At 40.0% G+C, this 25364-nt stretch overlaps 1 protein-coding gene across 10 annotated transcripts in view; it reads right to left on the bottom strand.

Annotated features, from left to right (window-relative positions):
* Window positions 1–25364, bottom strand: part of St18 (ST18 C2H2C-type zinc finger transcription factor) — a 251543-nt gene that overhangs the window by 3351 nt on the left and 222828 nt on the right. For 8 of the 10 annotated variants that reach the window (XM_075967088.1, XM_075967085.1, XM_075967091.1 and 5 more), the window contains 10 exons: window positions 21434–21682; window positions 15050–15165; window positions 12497–12559; window positions 11783–11851; window positions 9818–9880; window positions 9630–9710; window positions 8154–8375; window positions 4648–4736; window positions 3134–3237; window positions 1209–1352 (listed from right to left, as the gene is read on the bottom strand). In XM_075967088.1, the coding sequence (XP_075823203.1) occupies window positions 1209–1352; window positions 3134–3237; window positions 4648–4736; window positions 8154–8375; window positions 9630–9710; window positions 9818–9880; window positions 11783–11851; window positions 12497–12559; window positions 15050–15165; window positions 21434–21682 (1200 nt within the window). The remainder of the gene's footprint in view (window positions 1–1208; window positions 1353–3133; window positions 3238–4647; window positions 4737–8153; window positions 8376–9629; window positions 9711–9817; window positions 9881–11782; window positions 11852–12496; window positions 12560–15049; window positions 15166–21433; window positions 21683–25364) is intronic. The other 2 variants (XM_075967090.1, XM_075967093.1) reach the window with 1 other exon arrangement.

Below are 25364 nucleotides of genomic sequence, written 5' to 3'. Positions count from 1 at the left end.
AAGTAGGTGCATACTACCTGTGTGTAAACCACATGCATAAGAGGCAGGACATGAGGACAAAAGGGAAAACTCTCCAGCCATATGTGGTCACTCCATGTCCCCACATTTCTGAAAACCCTTGGTAAGTGCCATGTTACATTACAAGGTCCTTGGAAGGAAGGACTTAAACATGAGTGAACAGCTCAAGTGTACAATGACTATGATCGCTACCGTTTAGAAGATCTGAAGATGAGCTGGCATGCCCAGCAGAGCTGTGATCTGGACTATGTGCACTGTCTAGTTGTGGCTGTTCCGTTTTGGTGTCTACCTCTGCTGGGCATGTGTTTCCTACAGAATCATGGACTGGGGCAATGATTCTGGTGGCCACATCAGGAAGCTCATTGTCACACGCCCTCCTGGCTCATGCCAACTTTGAGTTGTGACCCAAGAATGGAATAATCTCCTTGACAGAATCCACATCAGGAAGCTCATTGTCACACGCCCTCCTGGCTCATGCCAACTTTGAGTTGTGTCTCCTTGACAGAATCCAAAGTTAAAGAACTGGTGTTTTTATGTTTTTTTTTTAATTGAGCAATTTAGTATTTTGTACAAAACCCAAATATTTTGATTTCATTGCTGCTGCTTTAAGTCCTCTTACATGTAAGCCATCAGTTTTGATCTGAGAATATATATTCTGAGGAAATTAGCAACATATTGATGAATAGCCCCTCAACAATGCAGCTCTAACTCCAAAGACTGGTTTATATTTATAAAAATGTAGAATACACTTTTTGTGAATTCTAAATAGTTGCATGCTAGGCTTTTGAAATAAGGGTGCCTCAATCACACCCATACTTTCTATGCTCCATGAAAAGAGTTGAACATTATGGGGAGTTTATTAGGAATGAGACTGTTGTTTTTATGGTTTATGAGTTTGGTGGATGATGCTGAGGACTTCTATTTGGAAACATTTTCAGCAAGTAAGCGCTGGTCTCCGGCTTTCATCTAACTTTATAAGATATCTTCAAGCAAAACTTCATCTTTAAAGGACCCTGGCCTTTTTGAACGTCCCTGGCCTTTGTTAATCTATGTGTGTCTACATGGTCTCAGGTGGGGAGTTCACTGAGCGTGAGAATGCATCCAGGGTAGGTGACTGCTGATAGCCTCAGCCACAGGGTAATGACGCTGAGGCAGATGAAGGGACAACAGAGAGCTGTTCTTGGTCTTACCATCTGTGGCAGCTGGATGTCAGCGAGGCTGGATATGAGAGCCTGGCTGAGCCCCGCCAGCTCCTTCAGCAGACTCTCATTGCTCTGCTCTATAAGCTTGTTCTCCTCCTCTATGGTCTTCAAGTTGCTCTCCATAGACGTTATCTAAAACAGAGGCAATGGCATGAGAAGCCATGGAAGGCCTCAAGGGGAAACTTGTGGTTGGGTATGAGTGCCAAGGGGTATCTCCATCCCAAACTGTAGCACTGCCTACTGCTCTAAATTGTTGGATTCACACGTTCAGATTTGTACTTTCAACACAGATTTTCCCATGAATTGCAGGTCTAACTTCTCTATATGCCAGGAGGGTAGATATCTCAAAAGCAATATGCCCCAGAGTAAATCTGTTATTTTCCCCAATGCTGCTCCAACTGCATGCCTCTGTTTTTCCCCAGTGGTTAACAACCTGAATGTTGCCCAGACTCAGGTTCTTTCTTTCATATTTCAAACTTACTGAGCAGTTCTTTTAAAACGCACATAATAATACCACTATCCACCTGTGTTGTGGCCACCCGGACCCAGCCATTGGTGTGATGGTATCACTTCTCATGGATGACCTTGTGCCATCTTTGCTCCACATAGCTTCATCTTGGCCCTCCTCAATACCCTAACAGAATGGGTATTTTGAAGGTCATGTTAAAATGTACGTCATCTGACTGAATGACTCTTAATTCTCAAACCCTTTGGGGGCCTTTCAACACTTAAAATAAATGACAAGTAAATCACCAATATCGACTAGGCTACACTATGTGAATGCTTCTTGAACTTGCCCTACCCAGCTAGCTTACTCCAGACAAACTCCCCATCACTGTTGGCTAACTTCTTTATTTTTCAAGTCATTGATAACACATTTCCTTCTTGGAGCTTGGCCATCCTGTTTAATATCAACTCCCTTCTTCCAGCAGCAGATTATATATATATATATATATATATATATATATATATATATATATATATATATATATATACACACACACACACACACACACACTTTACTGTTTTTCCCATTTGGACTGAGCTCTATGAAAAAGAGGCTTGTCTTCTTTGCTAATGGTTTCTAGAGGAGGTTCATGGTTTCCAAAGGCAGCATCAAGCTCTTTCTGTGGACTTCTGTGGCATTCAGAAGACGGGATGAAGAAACTATTTGGGGTGGATTGGACTGCTTAGGTAAGGGCTGCTGAGAAATGAATGCAGCTTGCATCTTAAGAGTGGGAAAGGAGAAGAAATGGGAAAGGCACCAGAAAGAACATTCTGCCCTCTGCATTGTCTTGTTTCTCCACCTCTAATGTGTTGCAATGCAGTTATTTTTGTTTTTCACATGCTGTGGATTGAATCCACAGTCTTTCACATGGGTAGGCAAACAATTTACTACCAAACTGAGTCCTTAATAACGGAATTTGTGTTAGTGTCTTAAAACTCCTAGGCCAAATTTTTAATTCCCAGTATTCTAGGTTTAGACACTCTTGGAGTTTTCTTTGTTTTGTATTTATAAAGTACCTGTACAAGAATCTGTTTTTGGCATACCCAGCAAATATTCTTGAAGAATTACATTTAAAGAGTGTGATGTCGTATGCACATTTTTAATAAAACGAAGGACCTTCACCCTATGTAACACAATTCTCTACAAAGCAACACATGCTCTCCAAAAGTATGTATGGTCATCTTCTTTATTTGCTCACAAAGTAGGTCTTCCCGGCCAGCTAAGTAAAGGCAGCAGTAACTCCTTCCACTCCTGCCCAGTCAGGAGACACAGGCACAAACCACTCATGAGAAACACATTTCTCTAGGGTATCAGCATAGCTTAGATGCAAGATTCAGTAAGCTCAATGTTTTGTATCCACTAGAGAGTATGATTAGTTTAGAAATAACTAATAATGTTTTTGAACCTGGGTCTGAAGTTTCATCATATCTGCTTCAATTTTAAGGTTGGATTCATTCAGTTCCTTTATTTCTTCATCCAAATGCCTAATTTCTTCATCACCATCAATACCTGTGAAGAGTTAACAGTTCATACTGAATACAAGAGACAAGGCCTAGCGACAGGTTACTTTATGTTTAAATATGAGACTTTATTTTAGTGCTTTTACCCAAACTATATCTATGCAAGAGCCTTAAAAAAAGGAAACAGTTTGGGAGACGAATGCTTTCTAAAAAAATGAGGTACAAAAGCACCAGCTTTTTGGTGGTTCCACTGTGTTTCAGAAGACCTGGTGAGCCCTCATTTACAGTCCCTACAGGCGTGAACCATTGTCGTCTTTTCATATATGAAATTGCCAGGCTTCTAAAATTAAAACAACTTGACAAAAATGGAATTAACTAACAGTGTTCAAATCCATGCAAACTCTTGTATAGCTGCTGCAAGAACAGTGAGGTCCCAGTTCCCAGCAATTACATATCTGCTTGTTGAGGGGACCCCGAAGAGGCACACCTCGAAGCAGAGCTGGGCTACCAGCACATGGTAACAGATGTCTCTGTGTGCACTTGGGAAGGAGCACATGTGGTTCAGAAGGAAGAATACAGCCTTGACTGTCGTTCTTGCATATGAACACTCTCTGAACTTTAGGTTTGAATTCCTATAAAAATATACAAAGTATGTATGGGTGAGCATGAATGCAATAAAATGTAGACTGTGGGACAGTGGCCAGGTGTTAGTTTCCATGATTATACTGTAGAGTGACTGTGAATCCATTTACTATTTGGAAGTCTGGGAAAGTGGTTAAGAATGCCACAGTCTGGACTGAAGTTAATATCAACAATCTGGAGAAACGGGTCTACACTACTGCTGACAACAGAGAGGAGTATGCCAGGATGAAGAAAGACAGATTCAGAGGAGATGCCAGAAGACAGGCAGCAGGGCATGTAGAAAATGAGGGAACAAGACACAAGTCATGTGGCAGAGGGTAGATAAAAAATATAGGTTAATTTAAATGTAAAAGTTAAACAGTAACAAGCCTGAGCTATTGGCCGAGCATTTACAGTAATAAGTCTCTGCGTAGGTTATTTGGGAACTGGTGGGAGGGAAAGAAAAGTATGCCTACAATTGTGTTTCCTGAAATTTGATAGGGAATATACACTGGAAACACATATGCATGCACACATGTGTGCACATAAGCCCACAGGCATGTACATGCACACACATGTATGTGCACGTACACATTTCCTAGGAGAAAAACTAACACTGAAAACACTGAAGGATAAAATTATTGTGCCTTTCAATTTATCTGTGTGTCATTTCATGTCTTTCCTTGTAGGAAAGCTTTATTAAATAATAGAGAAGACAGAAGACAAGGAAAATGTTTCTGAGAGGTTACAGTTGCAGCTTAACCTTGAGGAAACCCCTTTGTTCTTGCACACAAAGTATGCTTGGGAAGCCTAGACCTTGGTGGAGATGGTGACTTACCCCCGGTTGCTTTCAGCTTGATGGTCATTAGTCCCTCAGACACCTTGACCTTTTTGATAGCTTGTGCATTGAGAGGGCATCCAGATAAACTGTGAGAAGAGAATTTATATCCATATGTGAAATGCATGTCATTTCTCATAAAATTAAAACTTTTTTGCTACCAACTACTGATATGTTTGCCTTCTTAGTAGTTACATCACAATCTGTAGTTTTTACATCACAATCTGTAGAAATTAACTAATAAATATATATTAAATAAAATCAGAGGGTTCTAAAGTATTGATAAGTGTTTGCATTTCCTTTTCTTAAATCAGAAATACAGGTTGTCACTGCCGACACAGCTAGTCCCATTCACTTGGCAGAGCACTGGTCTTCCGCACTCATGAATGTGCATTCGATGGTACAGACTTCCTTTTCTGCAGCTACCAAACTGCCCACACAGGCCATGAACAAGGACTGTTATCACCCATCTGGAATCCATAAAGAACAAGGCAGAGTTTAGCTCTTCCTGCTTTCATACAAAGCACAGGCTGATCTTCAGGGTGACTCCACAATAGTCAACAAATCCCGCTCGCTAGAGAAAATTCAATCGGCTGATGGAAAGCTCCTATTTTGTTTCCCCTGTAACTGTTAAAACATTATTTTCATTTAAAATATTTCTCCCCTGAAATGGGAATAAAAGCATCTGCTGCAGGTGCAGCCGGGGCAAGGAGATCTGTTATCCAAGCTGGTGCTCATGACCCTGTTCATTGAATTGCTGCTCTCTTCAGAAGGCTTCCTTCCTTTAATGTCACTTGCTGTATTTAAATAGCACCAGTGTGTTAATGATAACACTGAACAAAACCTGCTTTCCATCGTTTATGATCAGGTAATTTTCTTGTTCTAAGCAGTCATTAATTCTTTCAAGGTTTTGTTCTATCTTTGTAGAAACCAGTTTCAGAATTAAATAAAAACGAGAATAATCAACCATTTAAAGTATTTCTCCCCCACAGAAATGTGGTTTCAATTGATCTTTAAAACAATCATTTCAACCTGAAGTTCCTGATGCTATGCCAAGTGGAAGAAAAGTTTTCTGGAGTGGGGTCTTCAATAAATATGAAGTATCACAGGCTTTAAGAATAAGTAACTTATTCTATATTAATATTCTATAAAGTGCAGGAACTAACATAAAACTTTAGGGGTAATTTGTAATAGGCTACATTACAAAAAGGCTATGCAGTTTGTTAATCTTTGGTAAGTTATAAGTTATTTATGCAGGAAAAGAAAATGAGAGGCAACCAACTTTAGCTCCAAACCGCTTTGGAGACTCTTTCTGATGATCATGGCTTATCTACGATTCATGGAGACTCACTCTTTCCCTGGAGAATGTGCATGAGTTTGTCGGGATTTTTTTTTGTCACATATTATGTTCTTAGAAAACTGTTGTGAAGGGGAGGAATACTTAACAAGTGGTGGAATGTTAAAGGTGTCCATTGTAGACAGAATGGAGGGTAGCATCTCGTTTAGAACTTCCCATCTTCTCCCCCACAACATCTACTTTTCAGCTTACAGTAAATTCCCAGGTAGACACAGTGTTACAAAAGTGCTGAAGAAGCACAGCCCTCACCACACAGCTTAGAACCACTGTGTATTGTTATGAGAGAAAGGCTTCAGAAGGTGGAGGCAGAGGGGATGGATCTTTGGAGCTAACTAGCCCGTTAGCATAGACTACTTGTTGAAGTTCAAGGCCAGTGAGAGATCCCCTCTAAAACAAAAGATGAATGGTCTTGAGGAAAGACACACAAGGTCTCTGGCCTGTGTGTGTGTGTGTGTAGACCACAGATCTGTCTTAGGTGTCTTTCCTTGGTTCCTCATACACATGCACATACATGCATCATGACCATACCTATGATAGACATCCTTTATGGATCTGAAGGTGGAGCTTGGCAGGCCTGGAACAGGCCTATGGGGTGTGGGCTTCATAGTAGAAAAACAAAACAAAAACAACCTAAAATAGGAGTATTATGTGATTTCCATCACATCAGCAATTCAGTTAAGGTACATCAACTCAGTGGTGAGCATGTCTCCATGGCTTCTCATACTACATTGTAGCCACAGACTCATTTGCCTTTCTTAAAACAAAACGGCAGGTGACCTAGCTTAGGGCACACTCGGTTTGTGACTTTGGTTCCTAAATAGGAAATGTTGACCGAAACAGAATTAAGCAATGTATGCCACAGTGGACATGGCCTTGCACTGAGAGCCGTACAAAGCACACCATTTGGAAAACACTTTCTCTATAGCAGGTTTCACCAACAACTCCAAAACAAGCACTTTAGGGCAGTGGTGGCGCACGCCTTTAATCCCAGCACTTGGGAGGCAGAGGCAGGTGGATCTCTGTGAGTTCGAGACCAGCCTGGTCTACAAGAACTAGTTCCAGGACAGGCTCCAAAACCACAGAGAAACCCTGTCTAGAAAAACCAAAAAACCAACCAAACAAAAAAAAAAACCCAAGCAGTTTATGGAGAGATAATTTTCTGGTGTCAATGTCACGGTTTTCCTCTGACCTCCACACAGAAAATGGAAGTTTTTCCATATGTCGGTTTTACTGGCACCATGAAAGCAATCAATTCCTGTCAGGATCCGTTTCTGGTGTCATTGATCTATACCTTTAGAAGTGAAAAAGTGTCAAAATTTCCGAACTTTGCTCAATTTGTATATTGAACACAAAAGAATCAAAGTTTCCCTAAAACTGCACAGGAATTAGCCTGCAAGACTAGAAGGCACAGGAATTAGCCTGCAAGACTAGAAGGGGTTGAAACACTCACTGACTGCAGAAGTATATCAGGAACTTTCTAGCTTTTTTCCTTCAGGAGCAAAGTGAGCCAGAGAGCTGGACTGAGGGCATCCCTGTGCAATAGAGGCTTCCTTTGGGAGCCAGGGGCTCAGGGATGAAGGATATCACTGCAAAGCTCCAGTCCTTGCACACCACCAGCACTCATATACGCTGCTTGCTTTCAGATTGCCGCGGGCAAATCACATCTCCTTGGAAGTAAAGCAATGCTACCCTGGCCTGAAATTGGGTGACGACGGGAAAGGCAGGGATGACAGAAACAAGTAAGTAAAAGTTCACAACTTCATGACACAGTAGAGTGGATAGCACCACTTGGAATTGGAGTGATGCACGAAAAGACTAAGACACTTAAAAATACTAACACACGTGATGTTTTAGAGTATAAGAAACAAATGGAGTTTCTAGGGCCCTTGAAATCTGTACAGTGAATTTTCAGACGCAGAGAAAATGCATCTCCATTCTTCAGACTAGTAAAAACTTGAAATCTGTATAGTGAATTTTCAGACACAGAAAAAATGCATTTCCATTCTTCAGACTAGTAAAAACTTAGCAAGACTCTGTGTTCTATACCTAAAATGTTATAAATAATTGCATTTTGAGGGTTTTCACCTTCCCCTAAGTAACTCACATCACAAACAATCACATCAACAAAAAGACACAAAACACGCATTACCTTCTGTGGGTGACGAAGACGTTATTGACATGCCCCAGCCCGTTGCATCCTGGCAAAGGACAGTGGGGAAGTTCTTGCTTGTTCAGCTTCCAGGAGAGAGGGGACCCATTGAGGGGATTCTCCTTCTGTCTCTTGGCAGCCAGAGGGCAGCCAGAAGCTGTGCGATGTGACGTGTATTTACCCGATATGTGACCTTGACCATCACACCCTATTACGGGACACCTAGAGAAGCACAGTGGAGCCATTGTCAGCTTGGATAAAGGAACGGACACCTCCATACTCTACAGAAACAACCAACAGCAGATGTTTTAGAGGATACCATCATATGCCAGCTAATTTTATATCAACTTGACACACACTGGAGTCATTAGAGAGGAGGAAATCGCCTGAGAAAACGCCTCCATAAGATCAGGCTGCAGTGCATTTTCTTAATTAGTGATTGGTATGGGAATGCCCAGTTCATCGCAGGTGGGCTCACCCCTGGACTGGCAGTGCAGGAGACTGTAAGAAGGTAGGCTGAGCAAGCCAGAAAGCATCTCTATACCATGCTCTCTGCATTAGCTCCTGCCTCCATGTTCCTGCCCTTTTGAGTTCCTGTCCTGGCTTCCTTCAATGATGAACAGTGGTATGGAAGTGTAAGTCAGCTGGATCTTGGTCTTGGCATTTCAGCACAGCAATAGAAACTTTAAGACACACAACAGCATTGTGTATTTTAAGATACCAAGCAGCAAAACAGCATTGTGTTAGCAGTAACAGGGGGCAGGCTTCGAGCTGAGAAATTTTCGTGCATCACCTCTTTGTTTACTGCCAACTCTTAGGGTAGAGAATATTGTCCCAGTTTTCAGGCAGGGAAAAGTGAAATTTGTGTAAGAGCTTAGATGATTAGGCAGCAAGATATGGAGTTAAAATTCATACCCACTGTTGGTTTTTCTTTTCTTTAATAAATTGAAAATAGATTTTAAATAAAATATGTTTTGATTGATTACGGTTTCTCCTCCCCCAACTCCTCTCAGATCCTCCAACTATTCCACCACATAAATCCACACCCTTTCTTTCTCTCTGCCATTAGGATACAAACAAGCATCTAAAAATAAAATAAAAATAGATAAAATCAAAATTAACAAACCAGAATTGGATAAACAAATAAAAGAGACAAAGAAAAGGCTCAAGAAACACATATAGACACAGAGACACACAGAGAAAACCCATAAAAGCCTAACTTCCACAGCGTTGCTTTCCTTTAAAAAAGACGGGCAAGGAAAAAAAGCTCCCTCCCTTCTTCATTGCCAAAGAAGTGTAGAAATGAAGTTATGAAGGAGAAAACATTCTTGAACAACTTGACTCCTTAGCCAGATATCCTGGGTCTTAATGATTCATCTCCTTCAGGATTCGGTGGTAACTCAGAGGCATCTCGAAGCTCCTCCCAGTTTGTCGACAAGATATAGCCCAGCCCAGTTCTTTATCAGCTGTACTTACTTAAGTTCAGAGTCTTCCTTTTCTTCCTTGGTAGGGGTCATTTTGATGCCACCTTTCCTTGCACGAGGGCACCCAGACAAGCTAAAATGAATAACCAATAACCGTGCAAGGCACTGTGATTATGAATTTACAATGGGGTATCATTGCCAGTACACTAGTTTGCATTTGACAAATGGGGTTGGTCTTACCTTCTATGGGAAGCATAGTTTCCAGTCACATGCCCAGAACCGTCACAACCTGGTGTCGGACACCTAGGAAACACAGGAACACAGTAAGCTGCCTGGTTAGGGGAGGGATGGGCATCATGACTCCTGTCGGGACTCTTTCATTTTAAGCAATTGTCTTTCAGTAAAGAACCCATGCTGAAAACAAAACTTAACACGAAAAACTGCTGAGTAATGTTTGATTGCTAATATATTATTATTTATTATACATTCTTTTTTTTTTGAGACACAGTATCAGTATGTAGTCTGGAACTCTATGTAGAACAAACTGGCCTTGAATTTACAGAAATTTGCCTGTCTCTGCTTCCTGAGTGCTGGGATTAAAGGCATGTGCCACCATGACAGACACATTTTCTTAAGTTCTATCTCAGTGAGCATTCATAGGATGTTTTTATACAAAGGAATGTTGTTCTGAGCCACAAAGTATGGAGTAACATCGTAACTCAAATAAAATAGCAAACACCCAGTTAGAGTAATGGGCATTAAGAATTTAATCACCTAAATACAGACACATATTCTCTGCTGCGAGACACATGTTTCTTACCCTTTTCTAGCAACTTTAAAGTTATGTTTAATTAGGTATCTATGTGTGTCTTTGTGTGGGTTTGGACAGGTAGATGCAGTACTGCTACAGAGGCCAGAAAAGGGTTAGAGTCCTGGAACTGCAGTTCCATGTGTGGGCGACCTTCCTGACATAGGTACTGGGAAATAAAATTGAGTCCTCTGCAAGAGCAGTACGAACTCTTAATTGCTGAATCATCTCTGCAACCCTTTATTAACATTTTTGTTAAATATTGCTTTAGTAGCTTATATAGTTTATTATATATGTGATACATACACACACACACATACACAAATATATATCTTGCTATATGTTATCCATTAAGTAAAGAAATGCCTTTTTTAGGATTTTTCCTTAAGTATCTAAACAAGAAGTTAGTGAAATATATGTTTTCTTATATGGGTAAATAGATAAATTATTTATTATGTGGCTATATAAAACATTTAATTACTGGACATTGCAATAGGCCCTCTTGATCCAAATGCTTCCCGTGTCTCTCTGGTTTTTTCAAATGAAATTTAGAGGATGTGAAGTGATCGCTATAATTGGGATGTGGCAGTGGAGACACTTAGACTGGGGAGGATATTAGAGTGTACCTTACATTTCAGCCCATTGGCTACTAATCCCAAAACCACCCTACAGTTCAGCTTGCAAAAGTAGTTATCAATATTCAAGACTCTACCTTGATACAATAAATTGTCCTTTAACACTTTGAAAAGGAGAAACATAGTTGCATATTTCCAGCTTCTCATTATTTTTGGTATAAAATATTTTATGTTGCTTATTATGAAGACTGTAAGGCATATTTGAATATGAAGTTATAGGATATTTAATATGAATATTTTTATATAATACATCAAATGACAAATTTGGAATAAAATAAGAGTAGGAAACATAAAATCCACAGCTAAGTATTAATATCTATGTAACCTAGAGACCATAAACAGAGTAGAAATGAGCCAGGACAATGTTTAGCAAAAGGGAAAAGCGGTTAGGAGATTTTAAATTCTTATGCTTTCTTAAAATTGATGCTGAAAATGTTTTGTTACACCGTCACTGGTTTAGCAAATAAATTCTGAAATTAAGAGCAAAAGGATTGTGTTTTCATGCTATTTGTTACAAATCAGTGTAAAACACAAGTATGACTTCCATTCCCCTAGTCCCTCCCAAGTCAACCCAGGCAAAGTCTAAGGGCTGAGCTTCAGCCCTTTCAAATTTTGACAAGTTTTTTTTTTTTGTTTGTTTGTTTGCTATTACTCAGCCAGGTACCATTTTTCTGTGCCCTTGGCAAGGAAATATGAACACTGAACAACAAGGGCTCTACCAGGGTGAAGAAGGGCACAGAGGACATGTCTCCCAACACTTACTTAAGCTCCTGAGAGTTGGCAGCCATGAGGGACTTAAGAGTCTTATCTGCTAGAGGACATCCGGACACACTATAGAGGGGAGAAGAAGAAAAGAGGTATAGCGTTGACATGGGTGAATTGACTCACGGGTGTCCTGGGTTTGTGATATACATCCAGTTCTGGTTGGCGAGGAACTGAAAAGAATTAACTGGAACTGGGTCTGGTTTTACTGTTAATGAACATGGACTCATGGGTATTTCAGTTATTTGTTGTAATCAGCAATGACCAGCAATCCACTCTCACTGCGGCACCAGTGAGTTACAAGAGCTTCAGCTTTAAGCCACTGGCTAAGGGACAGTAACTGCCATTAGCAAGAAACAAAAGAGAGAGCCTCTCACCCTGCTCAGCCACACCAGCACCTTTATTTATTTATTCAGGATCAGAGATGCCACTTCCACTAGTGGGAGGCCCCTGTGCTTTCTTTGTTTAATGCTAGCTGGGGCAAGAGCCTGCCATGAGCCCCGAGTTGGTTTGTAACGAGGACCAGATTACTCTTTTGAACAAGAGTCATGACTTCTATGTACCATATCTAAATCTCTGAAACATAAAATAATCCCCTAATCCAACTCACCCACTCTCCATTTCCTAATCCAGAAAGCTGCTTGCTATTCTAATAGGTGACATGAAACTGACCAAGATGATGAAAACCTGAACACATACAAGGACATTTGGTACCTGCGGTGAGATGCATAGTTGCCTGTGACATGGCCACTTCCATCACATCCTGGTGTTGGGCAGCTGTGTCAGCAGAAAAACACATCATGAGTGTCAAGGGCATTTCGTAGACTACTGTTCCTCCAGAGAGATTGCAAAGCATTTTCTCCTTCCAAGACTGCACTGGTTAGGGGTGCAGAAGCTAGAGCACTAAGAACTTAGAAGTTAAAAAGAGGATTCAGAGGTAGAAGAAAAGTAAGCATGCCATGTCCAGACACATCCTTAGTTTTTTCTCTTTTCAATGTTATGTCCAAGTTTCCAACTCAAATGTTGTGGGAAGTGATGCTAACATGCTGCCTTGTGGTTTGTGAGTCAACAACCCATGCTGTTCCGTTCTTTGAAAAGATAAATTTATCTCTCCATAATGCAGAAATATGAGAACAGGAATCCCAGCACCAGCTGTATGATACATTATAGAAAGGGATTTCTGTAGGCTTTTAAGCAACTCTGACAGTTTACAAACTACAAAGAAGAAAACCTTTGACTGAAATGTAAATTGATATTCTAGGTGGGAAATTTATGGATGACAGAGAAATAGGCAAGATATTTTGTTACTAAAACTCTATAGCAGCTTCACTTGGTCTGTAGCAACGCAGCACCCCCAAATCCACGGCTAGCCCACAAACAGATTCCAGGATATCTATCAAAGGGCCTACTGGGATCTGTGTCTTTTCAAGTTTCTCAGAAACTTCTGTCTTAGGCTTCTTACATATATTTAAAAAACATCCCAACAACTCTGTGACCCCTAAGAGGTACCTTTCCAATTAGAAAGTGTTTGTTTTTTTAATTACTTCAGTTCTTGGATGCTTTGCTCGTTTGGAGAGCACAGACGGACCCATCCTGAAGTGCTATCTGTGGTTGTAATAAGGATCTGAGGGAAAGGCACTGAGTCTTTGCTGACATCCCGCCCAAAGCAAAGTCCTCTCTCTCCGTGTAAATAAAATTCAGAATGAGGCTTTTTAAAGAAGTTCTGGGATTAACAACACAATGATACAATCCCCTTCTAAGTAGTTTCTCCTTTAAGTACTTATCATATGTTTTAGGAAATGAAAAAAAAACTATGAGTATTAGGAATCTCAAAGGGATGCTTGCTTTTCAGGGACTGATCTAAACTGGGGCCATTTAATTCTGTCCCTGTTACTGGAAGGGATATCAGAAAGTATAGACAATAAAATATATGTACAAAACTCTTTTTAAAAAAGTAATGATGATTACATTCTGTGATACTTTTTGGTAACACTTATCCATTGATACAGAATGTGTCTGAACACTGTTTAACTAGGGAATGAAGGGCTTTCAAATGCTTAAGAATTTTCACTCCCAAATAGTATTCCAAAAGCACTGTGTTTATTTTCTTTTCTATTTTCAACTATGTTCATTAACATTTTCAAAAGAGGCAAAGAAGTTATACTAATTTCAAGTTAATTATCTGTATATTACCTATGGAATATATAGTATGAACTATAAATTTGACTTGATGAAATGGTAAAGCTTTGTGGTATAAAAAGGTAAAAAGAATAAGGAATTCATTGCAATATTATTCCTGATTGGGGAATGATATTTCTAATTGAGTTTCTGATAGGCCTCTGATGGATGGCATAAATTCAAATCTATAGTGACATATATTCTGCAATATTGCAAAATACCAGTTGGGTGATGAAATCTAGGAGAGTTTTTAGATAAAAATATCAAAATTAAGGGAAGGAAACTGGTTAATTCTCTTGGCAATTGATGTTCAAATCTATTCAAGTCAGAGGACAGTTGATAAAATTTCAACGTTTTGGGTAAGTTGTTATTGTATAATTATCATTTTAAAAAGAAACTGATATAACAAAGATAAGACAAAGATCAGCATACTAATACAGATGCAAACAAATCAGTGAGTCCCATCCAAAACACAATGATGTAAGCTGTTTCCTGCATTATATGCTCCTGCCATAAAGTCCTGTTTCACCACAGACCCAAAGGCAACAGAACAAAGTGGCTATGGATAAAGACCTTCAAATCCATAAGCCATAATAAACCTTTACCTTCTTATAAATTGATGAGAGAAAGCTGAGTAACAAAGGGGTAAGATGTGATTGTTTGATTTATGTATTCTTTGTATTAATGGCTGAATCAGAATAATTGCTCATTCAACTCTTCTGAGTTAGGAAAAACTTAAGAGGGATGGAAACCCTTTTTTCCCAAGCCATAATTTTCAAAGTAATTACAAGCTTAGCTGCCTCCCCGAAGTCAGGATTTAGATACCATGAGTTGAGATATCTCTAGTTGAGTATCAGTGACCAAAGAGTATGCATCATTTTCTTGTACGTAAACAACAGAGGTTCTCACCTCTTGTACTTTTGGAAGCTGCCCTAGTGCAGTGCAGAACACTGTTCCTGCTCACTAGTTAAGATGCCCTGAAGTAGTTAGAACTTTCACTGTAGAAACCTGAGTGCTATCACACCCAATTGTAAATCTGTCTCTCCTAATTGCCAAATCTTTTCCTGCAGGTAGCCGAGCCCTACTCACGTAATCAGTTCTTTCTTGAGATCTCTTGAATGGAGCTTGGGCTTTGGGCTTGGAATAGAGGTCTCTCCAGCAAACTTCTTTTCCTCTAAATTTTCTAGGGAGTTCACGGGGTCTTTCTGGAAAACAAAACAAAACAAAAAAACCAAAACCAAAAGTGGTGAGTTGAGGGAGAAAGGTAGAAGACGCTAGGGAGCCATGAAAGACAACTGCATTGGAAATTATTGGTGTCAGCTGAGTGGCTTGAAGACTTGCCTTGAGTCCCACAAAGGATATATATGAAAATATAAAATGAAACTCTGTAAAAGGACATTTCCTGATTACTAGAGGGATTGTCTCTGAGAAGGAACACCTTTTAAAAATTCACATCTTTGTTCATACGGAGACATTTCTTCAACTATATGGTTGTTAATATACTGGCACATTTCAAATATTTTTATTAAATAAACATGTCCTAATGAACCCATGAATCATTTTTACCTATCTAGCTGTCATAGCAGCAGCAGCAGAATAGAAGGAACATTGTACCAGAATAAGAGCACTGATAGAACTATCTCAATATGATACTATTTTATACCAAATTAACAGACTCCAGAATAGCACCATACTATCCTTCATATGGTTTGTGTATCTAAGTATTTTATGTTACTGATTAAAAAAATCTTATACCAATATGCACTGGAAGGGAAACATGAACATGTACAAACTGCAGAGAAGGGTTTTCTCAATGATCCCTCCCACACACCAGATTCCTGATAAGGGAGATTTACACCTGCCCATTGTGCCATTCAGCTTGATGTGGATTTGGCTTAGGAGCAGCTCCATTCTAGTCTAGAATTGCCTCGGCCTTTTGAAAGCTGATATGAAGGCTAAATAAGTGCAATACTGTCTTGGTGTGCAAGGGCATGTTTTCCCACGGAGATATCTATTTTTCACCAAGTGGCATGACGTAAAATAATCATTTTATTGTTTTCTTTATCATGGAGTGGAGAACAAAGATTCTCCCTGAAGGCATGTCCATTTACATATAAGCATGGGAGTGCTTTTGGTTAAAATCTGTGTATGATGGAATGTGGGATTATGGAGGAATTTTAAAGGAAATGATCGATATTATTAAAGTTCAAACGAATATATGGCTAAGATGCATATGAAACAGTGTTGACTGGATACATGCTACTTAATTGGCATGATAAAGTATTGAAAAGGGTTTTAACACCATGGTTTTATTGATGAAGACCTTTTAAACATATCACGACTTTTTAAACCATAGACTCTTGTGCTTTTAAATTTTTTATAAATGGGTTGCATTTTCTGCTTTTACTTTGCCTTCACATTCTACTCTGCAAATCTGCAGGGAATGTATCATATGTGTCCATAGCTAAAATAATTCTCAGGATTAGTTCTGTTACAGAAACACATGGTACTGGATGAAATATTAAGTAGCACCCAATGTAGAATTCAATAACATTTTTGAGACTGTTATTCAAAACTTAAAAATGTATAGTTTCTAACATAGTAATATTATTCTGTGCACGATGCCCAAAAAAAGACATGTATGTGTGCATTTACAGAGTACACGTGCTATCAGATTCTTCAGTGTACAGATGGAAGGTTACATTGATTTCAGTAAAGACCAGAACATAATGGTAACATGAATAACAGATAATAGCATCTGGCACTTTTAAAATTTTAAGCCCTGAAATCTTTGGATAACTGACAGTTGAATGAAGCAGACAGCCCTAGTTATTTCTCAGTACTTTCCTTTTGAAATATTTTGAGTTTTTTCCAGATTCAGATATTTTTTAGAGGGCATCTGGACAGGCTATTTCACTGAGAGAGATAGACAATATTTTCTGAAAATTACCACCAAAATTAAGCAACTGTTGTGCATATGAACTAGATAACAATGAATTAGAAATAATCACTCCATTTCCAGTGGTGTGAGTGCTGTGATGTAGGGGCAAATGGGAAGAAATGCTTTCAGGTCTTCAAACACTCCTGATGAACTGCTGGGGTAGACTCAGTGTCCCTAAGCAACACAAGGAAAGGGACCTTGTTCCTTAGTCACATCATGAAGATGTGCCAGGGCATCGGCCCTTGGTCCTCATCCTTGGCCCACCCGAGGCGATGACAGCTTCCACACACCGGGTCTGAACTATCTCTTCCCTCTTCCTCTCCATGTCCTCCCCCTTCCCATTTCATTTTCCCTTTTGAAACTTTCCCCATTATTCTCTAGCAATCTCTGTTGTGATTTTTTTCTTTTTTATACATTTCTTCCACTTTACTTTTCCTTTGTCTTTGGTAATCACAAGTTATTCACCAACAACTATACCTTCCTGATTATGCTTTTTCTTTTCTGAAAATATTACCAAAACTGTTTCACAGGACTGTTGGGATAATAAGACATGGTATAGAAAGAGTTATTTACTTATATATATTTTTACTGCATGTGGTGTTTCTCGAATGTCTTCTAAACAAGGATTCTGAATAGACATTATTAATTTAAGTTACATTTCAGAAATGGTATCTCTTGAGCCTCATACTTATTTATCCTCAAGACTTAAAATAATATGTGAAAATACTCTGTTCATAGACTACCTTGGTACAGATGAGGGAACAAGAACAAAGGCAGGAAATTGTACCAGGGAGCTCCAACAATTGAGTATCACTTTTATGTGAGTCTCCATCAACTATGAACAGCTATGAAAGAAGTGGTTAACTCACCCAGTGTAAGCACTGTGAGTCCACAAACCCTTAGTATCCCCCAGTCGTCCTGGACCATGTCAGAGGTATGAATTCCAACATAGCTTCTAAATTCCATTTCGGAATACTTCAGTTGAACACTATAGTGTAAGACTGTCCTGTTGGATCTTACTTCAGGAAAAGACCCTCCTTCTCTCCCTCACCCCTCTGTGTATGTGTGTGTGTGCACACACACAGAAAAATAAAATAAAATACTACCACAAACGTATGTTGAAGCAGCAGGAAATATAAAACATTTGAATCTATACAAATGAACTCATTTTTTTTAATTTTATAAAAAAGATTGAAAGTAAAGGTAAAATGTTGTTAGGAGACTCATTTTCTGACACACTGGACTCTAGGAAGGACAGACAAGAGGTCAGTGGGAGAAGTGACAGAAGACACACAAATGTAGTGACAGCCAGACAACCCTGGATGTCCTGTATGAGAGGACAACATACCCAAGGACTCATTGCTGCATTTCTGCGCAGACTCACACACTCCTGACTGACACTGGGCATCACGCTTCTAGGAAGGTTTCTGGTACATAAACTGACCATGGTTCAGTCAACGCAGTCATGTGGTCAGGAACAGGATGGTTAAAAGCCTCTCATCACATGGAGTTGAGCTATCAGTACATGCCAGGATTCTTACTTATACAAGAATGCGATGCCGTGAGAGCTACTCTGTAAAGCACTATTTCTCTCGAAACAGAATGAACTTTTATTTAGCACGCATCATCTCCCAACACCCTGCCTGCTGCCTTCTCAGCTCCACTAGGAGGTGGAGCATGGTGCAACTTTGGTTCTTCCGTGTGCACACAGGATGGCAATGGGAGAAGTTTATAGTCATTACTTCAGACCAATAAACTGCCTGTGACTCTATAAGTATTTGGAACATATAAAATGTTTTTGAGTTAGGGATATTTAACCGATGAAATCTATGCAAGATCTGAAAAACTCCAATTAGGTAGATTAAAGTCAGTCTTACTGAATGCTGCTGTGCCCGAGAGCATTCATGCTCCAGGGGGTGATGAGGACTGGCATGGATGGTGCTGGTACAAGGATGTCTTTGCTCGGCACAGTGGGTACCTGCTTATGTGACTTTTCATTTGCTTCTTAAGAAAGACTCTCCATATCTATCACCATGCACAAAACTTAAGGCTAAATGGATCAAAGACCTCAAAATAAAGCCAGCCATACTGAACTTTATAGAAGAGAAAGTGGGAAATACACTTGAACGCATTGACATGGGAGACCACTTTCTAAATACAACCCCAGCAGCACAGACACTGAGAGAAACAATTAATAAATGGGGCCTCCTGAAACTGAAAAGATTCTGTAAAGCAAAGGCCCGGTCAACAAGACAAAATGACAGCCTACAGAATGGGAAAAGATCTTCACTAATCCCGCATCAGACAGAGGTCTGATCTCCAAAATATACAAAGAACTCAAAAAATTGGTCACCAAAAGAACACATAATCCAATTAAAAAATAGAGCACAGACCTAAACAGAGAACTCTCAACAGAGTAATCTAAAATGGCTGAAAGACACTTAAGGAAATGTTCAACATCCTTAGTCATCAGAGAAATGCAAATCAAAACAACTCTGAGATTCCATCTTACACCTGTAAGAATGGCCAAGATCAAAAACACTGATGACAACTTATGCTGGAGAGGTTGTGGAGTAAAGAGAACACTTCTGCATTGCTGGTGGGAATGCAAGCTGGTACCACCCCTTTGTATGTCAGTGTGGCGATTTCTTAGAAAATTAGGAAACAACCTTCCTCAAGACCCAGTAATACCACTTTTGGGTCTATATCTAAAGGATGCTCAATCGTGCCACAAGGACATGTGCTCAACTATCTTCATAGCAGCTTTCCAGAACCTGGAAACAACCTAAATGTCCCTCGACCCAAGAATGGATAAAAAAAAAAAAGTGGTACATTTACACAATGGAATACTACACAGAAGAAAAAATAATGACATCTTGAATTTTGCAGGAAAATGGATGGAGCTAGAAGACATTGAGTGAGGTAACCCAGACACAGAAAGACAATCATCACATGTACTCACTCATAGGTGGTTTTTAAACATAAAGCAAAGAAAACCAGCCTACAAACCACAATCCCAGAGAACTTAGACAACAATGAGGACACTAAGAGAGACTTACATAGATCTAATCTACATGGAAAGTAGAAAATGACAAGATCTCCTGAGTAAATCGGAGCATGGGGACCTTGGGGAAGGGTTGAAGGGGGAAAGGGGAGAGGCAGGGAGGGGAAGAGAGAAAAATGTAGAGCTCAATAAAAATCAATAAAAAAAAAACCAAACCAAACAAAAACCAAAACAAACAAAAAAGAAAGGATCCCACGAATAGACTATACTGACCTTGAGCTCACAAGCCCCCGCCTTACTTTCTTGAGTGTTAGAATTACAGAATTACAGGCGTGTGCCCCATGCCACTATGTGCAGGCCTGAGGCCAGGGGAGCACCATAGCGGAGACTGAGGCCTTTCCCCTAGTGTGTCTCCTGGACCTCCCTCACTGCTTATCCTTGGAGATGCCAGAGGAGATGCGCAGAAGGAGAGAAGGAGGGGAAAGGCAGGAAGGAATGGCGATCCTGCAAACCTATGCTCACTACTGCACATGCTGACTCACTGAGGCAGTAAGCAGAAATCAGATCACTCCTCATGTCTAAAACACAAAGAGCTGAACTATTGTTCATACATATTTCTACAGCAAACAGCTATGTCACTGCTTTGAAAACACCACCTGGGAAGCCCCTCAATGATATTTCTGATTAACATCACAATCGGATCACCCATACTTATCACCAGGGCTACTTTTGTAATTGTGTGAGATGTAAGTATCTGTTCGGGCCACATCAATGGCTCCCTCTGCAGAAATGAGGAGGACCAGATGCTTTCTACCCTTTCACCAACTTTGGCCCCTCTCAAGATAATCAAGTGTACAAGTATGCCTCCTGGTCTTTGGACTCATTCAGCCTAGATGTCCAGAGACCTTTCAGTTACTCACGTAACTCTCCACAGACATGTCCTATGTCTTGGGACCTCCAAGAGACCTAAGACATGGCTCTGACATGCTTTCAAGATTCTTATTGTTCCTGACTGGATTTCACCTTGACACCGATTCCAAGTGTGTTAATGAGTCAACCTTTTAGTGTTGAGTAAGGACCCCTACAGGATACTGTGAGGACAACTGTTACCATTGTGTGAGTAAAACTCACTATAATGATACTAATTTATGCAAATGATCTGAAAAGTTGAGTTCCTTAATATATTTCATCTGAAATTTAAAAGCATTACTTTATCTTGATCAGAAACATAAGGCCTGATTAGATAGTTCTTGCTGCTCTCGAAAAGGACTGGGGTTCAGTTCATAGCACACACATGGTGGCTCGCAATCACGTATAATTCCTGTTCCTTGGGATATGATCCCCTCTTATGACCCTCATAGGCACCAGGCATGCACGTGGAATACATAAATAAATGCAGGCAAGTCATTCATATACATAAAAATAAAATGGAAAATCTGAAACAAGGCCTTACACTTGTTTGTGCCGATAGGAATGTGAAGGAAAAATTAGAAAGGAAGTCTAGTCGACAGACACATTGACACAATACCTCTTTCTCCTCCTCTGTCTTTCCATGGGTTTTGCTATAGTTGATGGGCACATCCCAGCCTTCTTGGTCACAGAGAGCCTGATAGAAAGCAGCATTGACCAAAAGGCTGCTTGCTTTGAATGGGGAAGAAGATGGGGTTGAAATTATCGGGTGAGAGGAAGTTGGGGGTATAGACTTGTCCAGGATTCGATTCTTTTTCATGCTTAAGTCCAATGTGCCATTTTCATCCACTTCTATCTCAGCTCCCTGCTAGAGAACAGAAACAGAAAACATCTCAGCAGTTTGCAGTCAGAGCCTAGCCATGTGGGGCTTTTAAGGGATAATTTAAAATGTAAGCTTTTATGGAAGTATATCTGCTTTTAAATCCAGCTTTCTGATTTGCATTGGCTAACGTTCAATTCTTAGGAAGACTTTAAAGAACAGCCCATTAATGTGCTTCATATTTCTGGGTTTAAACAAAGTAAGCTTAATATAAATGAGATGCATTGGCTAAAACAGTTTTACATACTTGCATATTTTGTTGAGCTTCGAAAGTCTTTTCCACCCACTGGAAATATCTTTCCAAAACTCACCATTTTCACATTAATATTTGTATTTAGCAAAAGTAGCACATAACTTCCCAACTCCCTGAATCATCATAATAATCTAACATTATAAACATGCAAATCTAATCAGCTAGAAACGAATTTTTCAGAATACGGTAGGAGTAGGAGAGCAACATTCTTCTTAGACCATCTGAACTGGAGAAGGGGACTGCTTGATTGTATGTCAACCTGACACAAGCTAGAGTCATCGGAGAGGGAGTCCGTGAGGAAATGCCTCCATGAGATCCAGATGGAAGACATTTTCTCAACTAGTGATCAATGGGCAAGGGTCCAGTCTATGGTGAGTATTGCCTTCGTTGGGCTGTTGGTCCTTGGTTTTATAAGAAAGCAGGCTGAACAAGCCATCAGAAGCAAGCCAGTAATCAGCACCTCTCCATGACCGCTGCATCAGTTTCTGCCTCCATGATACAGCCCTGTTTGAGTTCCTGTCCTGACTTCCTTCAGTGATAAACAGCAAAGTAAGAGTATAACCCAAATAAACTCTTTCCTTCCCAACTTGCTTTTTGGTCATGGTGTTTAATTGCAGCAACAGAAACCCTAAGACAAGAGGCTTTGTTCAAGTGAGGTGAGTGGGAAGGGAGAAGTGATTGTGGAAACTGACTTCACTCTGTGTCTCCGAGGTTCAGTTCTGTAATGAAGATTTAGGATGAAGGTCTTTTTTTTTTTATGGTGTTTCCTTTGAGACATAATAGTGATGAGGTTTTCCAGGACCACCATCTTTGGGATCCCAAGCCAAGCTATTAATTGTTTCTGAAAAGAAGCCTGTCTGCCTGGGTAGTAGCCACCACAGGACTACTCCTGTGGCCCAGTTCTTCAAGATTTACACTCTAGGGGGCTTTTGCCAACATTACCAGATCTCCTCAAAGCATGGGAAAACATGCCTATCAACTCTCTAAATAAATGAAATAACCTTGCTGTTATTTCTAGATCACCCATCAATTTATAGTTAACTTCTTGTCCATTTCTCGACTTTTCCATTTGAGTCGGCCCCTTAGATCTTGTGGTCACCAGATACTGCCCAGGGCATGTTTTAATGCCCCGCTCACGCCCCTCTTGTCAGCAGTCACACAAGCTGGATTGGTCCTTGATTGAGAAATAAAAGGCCCTCTTCTTTTTTGTTTGTTTTACCTGCAAAGTTCCTATCTAGTCTTTCAGTCCATCAGCATTTACGGGAGGTAAATACACTTCTAATACAGCAGGCTAAAATACTTTGGCCATATTTTTCTGTCCCGTTTTAGTAAATAGTTTAATCTCCTGTGATAGTTTTAAGCCCTGAATTTGACATTACAGCTTATCCAGGATAATAACATAGAAACCACAGCATCTTATGCCATCTGTATAATATCAAATACATTTTTATGCTAGCATTAATAAACCTCTGTTATAAAAAAATCCAAGATATTAACCATATCAGAGCCAGCGGCCCCCCTTCTTCCATGAGCTCACAGTACATTCTGCCAGTCGGGCATCAAAGCAATTTTTGCTTTGTAGCTGATGTGTAACTCTAGCAATGAAACAGAGCAATAGTAATCAAGTTTAATGGCCAACGTAAAGTAAAATGCTAAATATTGTAGTTGCTGACATTTTTCATAAAAAAAAAAACTTGGGTTAAAGCTGCACAACCAACATTCACATAAAATTCCAGACCTCTGTGACAGATGGCTTAGGAAAGAGAAGCCATGTGACTGGGCTGCAGAGTTTTATAGTGCAAAACCCATAAATAGTGCAGATTTAAGCTTTGAAAAATACCAACTATTCCAAGAATAGTTTCATATATATGTACACAAATACACATATATATTAGTTCTTATAAAAGTATTTCAAATATTGTTTAGAATTTAGAGATTCTAGAAGCCATTATAATTATTTGTGTTGCATAATTTGAAAAATCTCACTCCTGTTGTTTGGAAGAGGTGTCTCAGCTTGCTGCACAGGGCACCTGACTTGGGGAAAGGGGACGTCCTGGGCTGGGGATGGGTACAGATGGGCTTGAAGTAAGTGCGCAGATGCATCCAACAATTGCAGTGCAGCAGGAAAGGCCCTTCTACCCACGATGGGGATCACACATTCACAGCATGGGTTTTTATTCAGATACCACCAAGCATTATTTTTCTATGCTTTGAACTCCAAATGTCAGCCCAGAAATCTGAGTGGTGGGAGAGGCAGGGCCAGAGCTGCAGCTGAAGCAGCGCTTCCCTCTCACACCCTCCAACACATAGATTTCTGCAGCGCTATTTGGCATCTTTATTGTAAGTATTTATACTTTAAGTGTCCTTGGGCTGGCTATATACCTTTCAGCTTAGGAGAAGAACATAGGCCATCGATTGATGCTGCCTTTGAGTTGCCAACCTTATGGTGCTGGGTGTGTTCATTGTATTACTGAGGACCTGCACAGCATGATCATAACAGAACAGGGTCCAGAGAAGAGAAACTGAAAGAGCAGATTGTTCTGACTTTTTTTTTGGGGGGGGGGTCCTTTATGAGTAATGGCTTCTAGTGTAAGGTACCAAGTTTATTAGGAATGATGGTGGAACTGAAAGTTACAGACATAGTGATTGTCATCTTCATTTCTCCTAGAAGATAAGTAGTGGCCTGGATGTCGAGCAGCACCTCTGTTAACTAGAACATCGCCTGCTCAGTGAGACAGGAATGAGGAGGAGCCAATGACAGGTTAGAAAGTCCTATATGACTGAAGACGGAAAGGAAGCCCTCTCCATCTTACTCAACAGTAACTAACTGCTTCCACTGTAAAGATGACAAACATGTAAAATATGCTTATGACATAGAATTATGCAGTTCAGAGAAGAAATGACTAACCCAAGGTGTGAAATTGGGATAAAATTTAGAGCTACTTCCCCAAATTTCTAGGCCTTCTTCAAGCAGAACACACATTTTGAGTTTGAAATCATGCTCTATCAGGCTCTTGATATGACAGTATATGATCCATAAAGCATTTTAGAAAATAACTATGGCTATGTGTGAATTCAAATTTCATTTCCAGCAATTGCAGCCGTGCCACTCGCAGAAAATTATTCAGTATTTCTGTACCACCATTTCTTCCATGGCAAAATGGAAAATTAGTATCCATGTTGTTGGCTTTAGAAGGATTAACATGGTCAGAGAGCTACAAAGGCTACCTAGCACATAGTAGGTATTCTATAAATCTATCCCCAGCGAGACATAGCCCTCAACTACTGTTCGCAGGGCTAAAGAGTCAATATTTCATTTGTTTACATGTCTGGAGGCAGGATCTTGCTACATAGCCCAGGATGGCTTCAAGCTCCTGACATCCTATCTCGGTCTCTCTGGTGCCGAGGTTCCAGGCT

The sequence above is a fragment of the Microtus pennsylvanicus genome, chromosome 3 (genome assembly GCF_037038515.1).
Source record: "Microtus pennsylvanicus isolate mMicPen1 chromosome 3, mMicPen1.hap1, whole genome shotgun sequence".
NCBI lineage: Eukaryota > Metazoa > Chordata > Mammalia > Rodentia > Cricetidae > Microtus > Microtus pennsylvanicus.
Note: the sequence above shows the minus strand (reverse complement) of the source record. Positions and strands in the feature narration are given on the sequence as shown.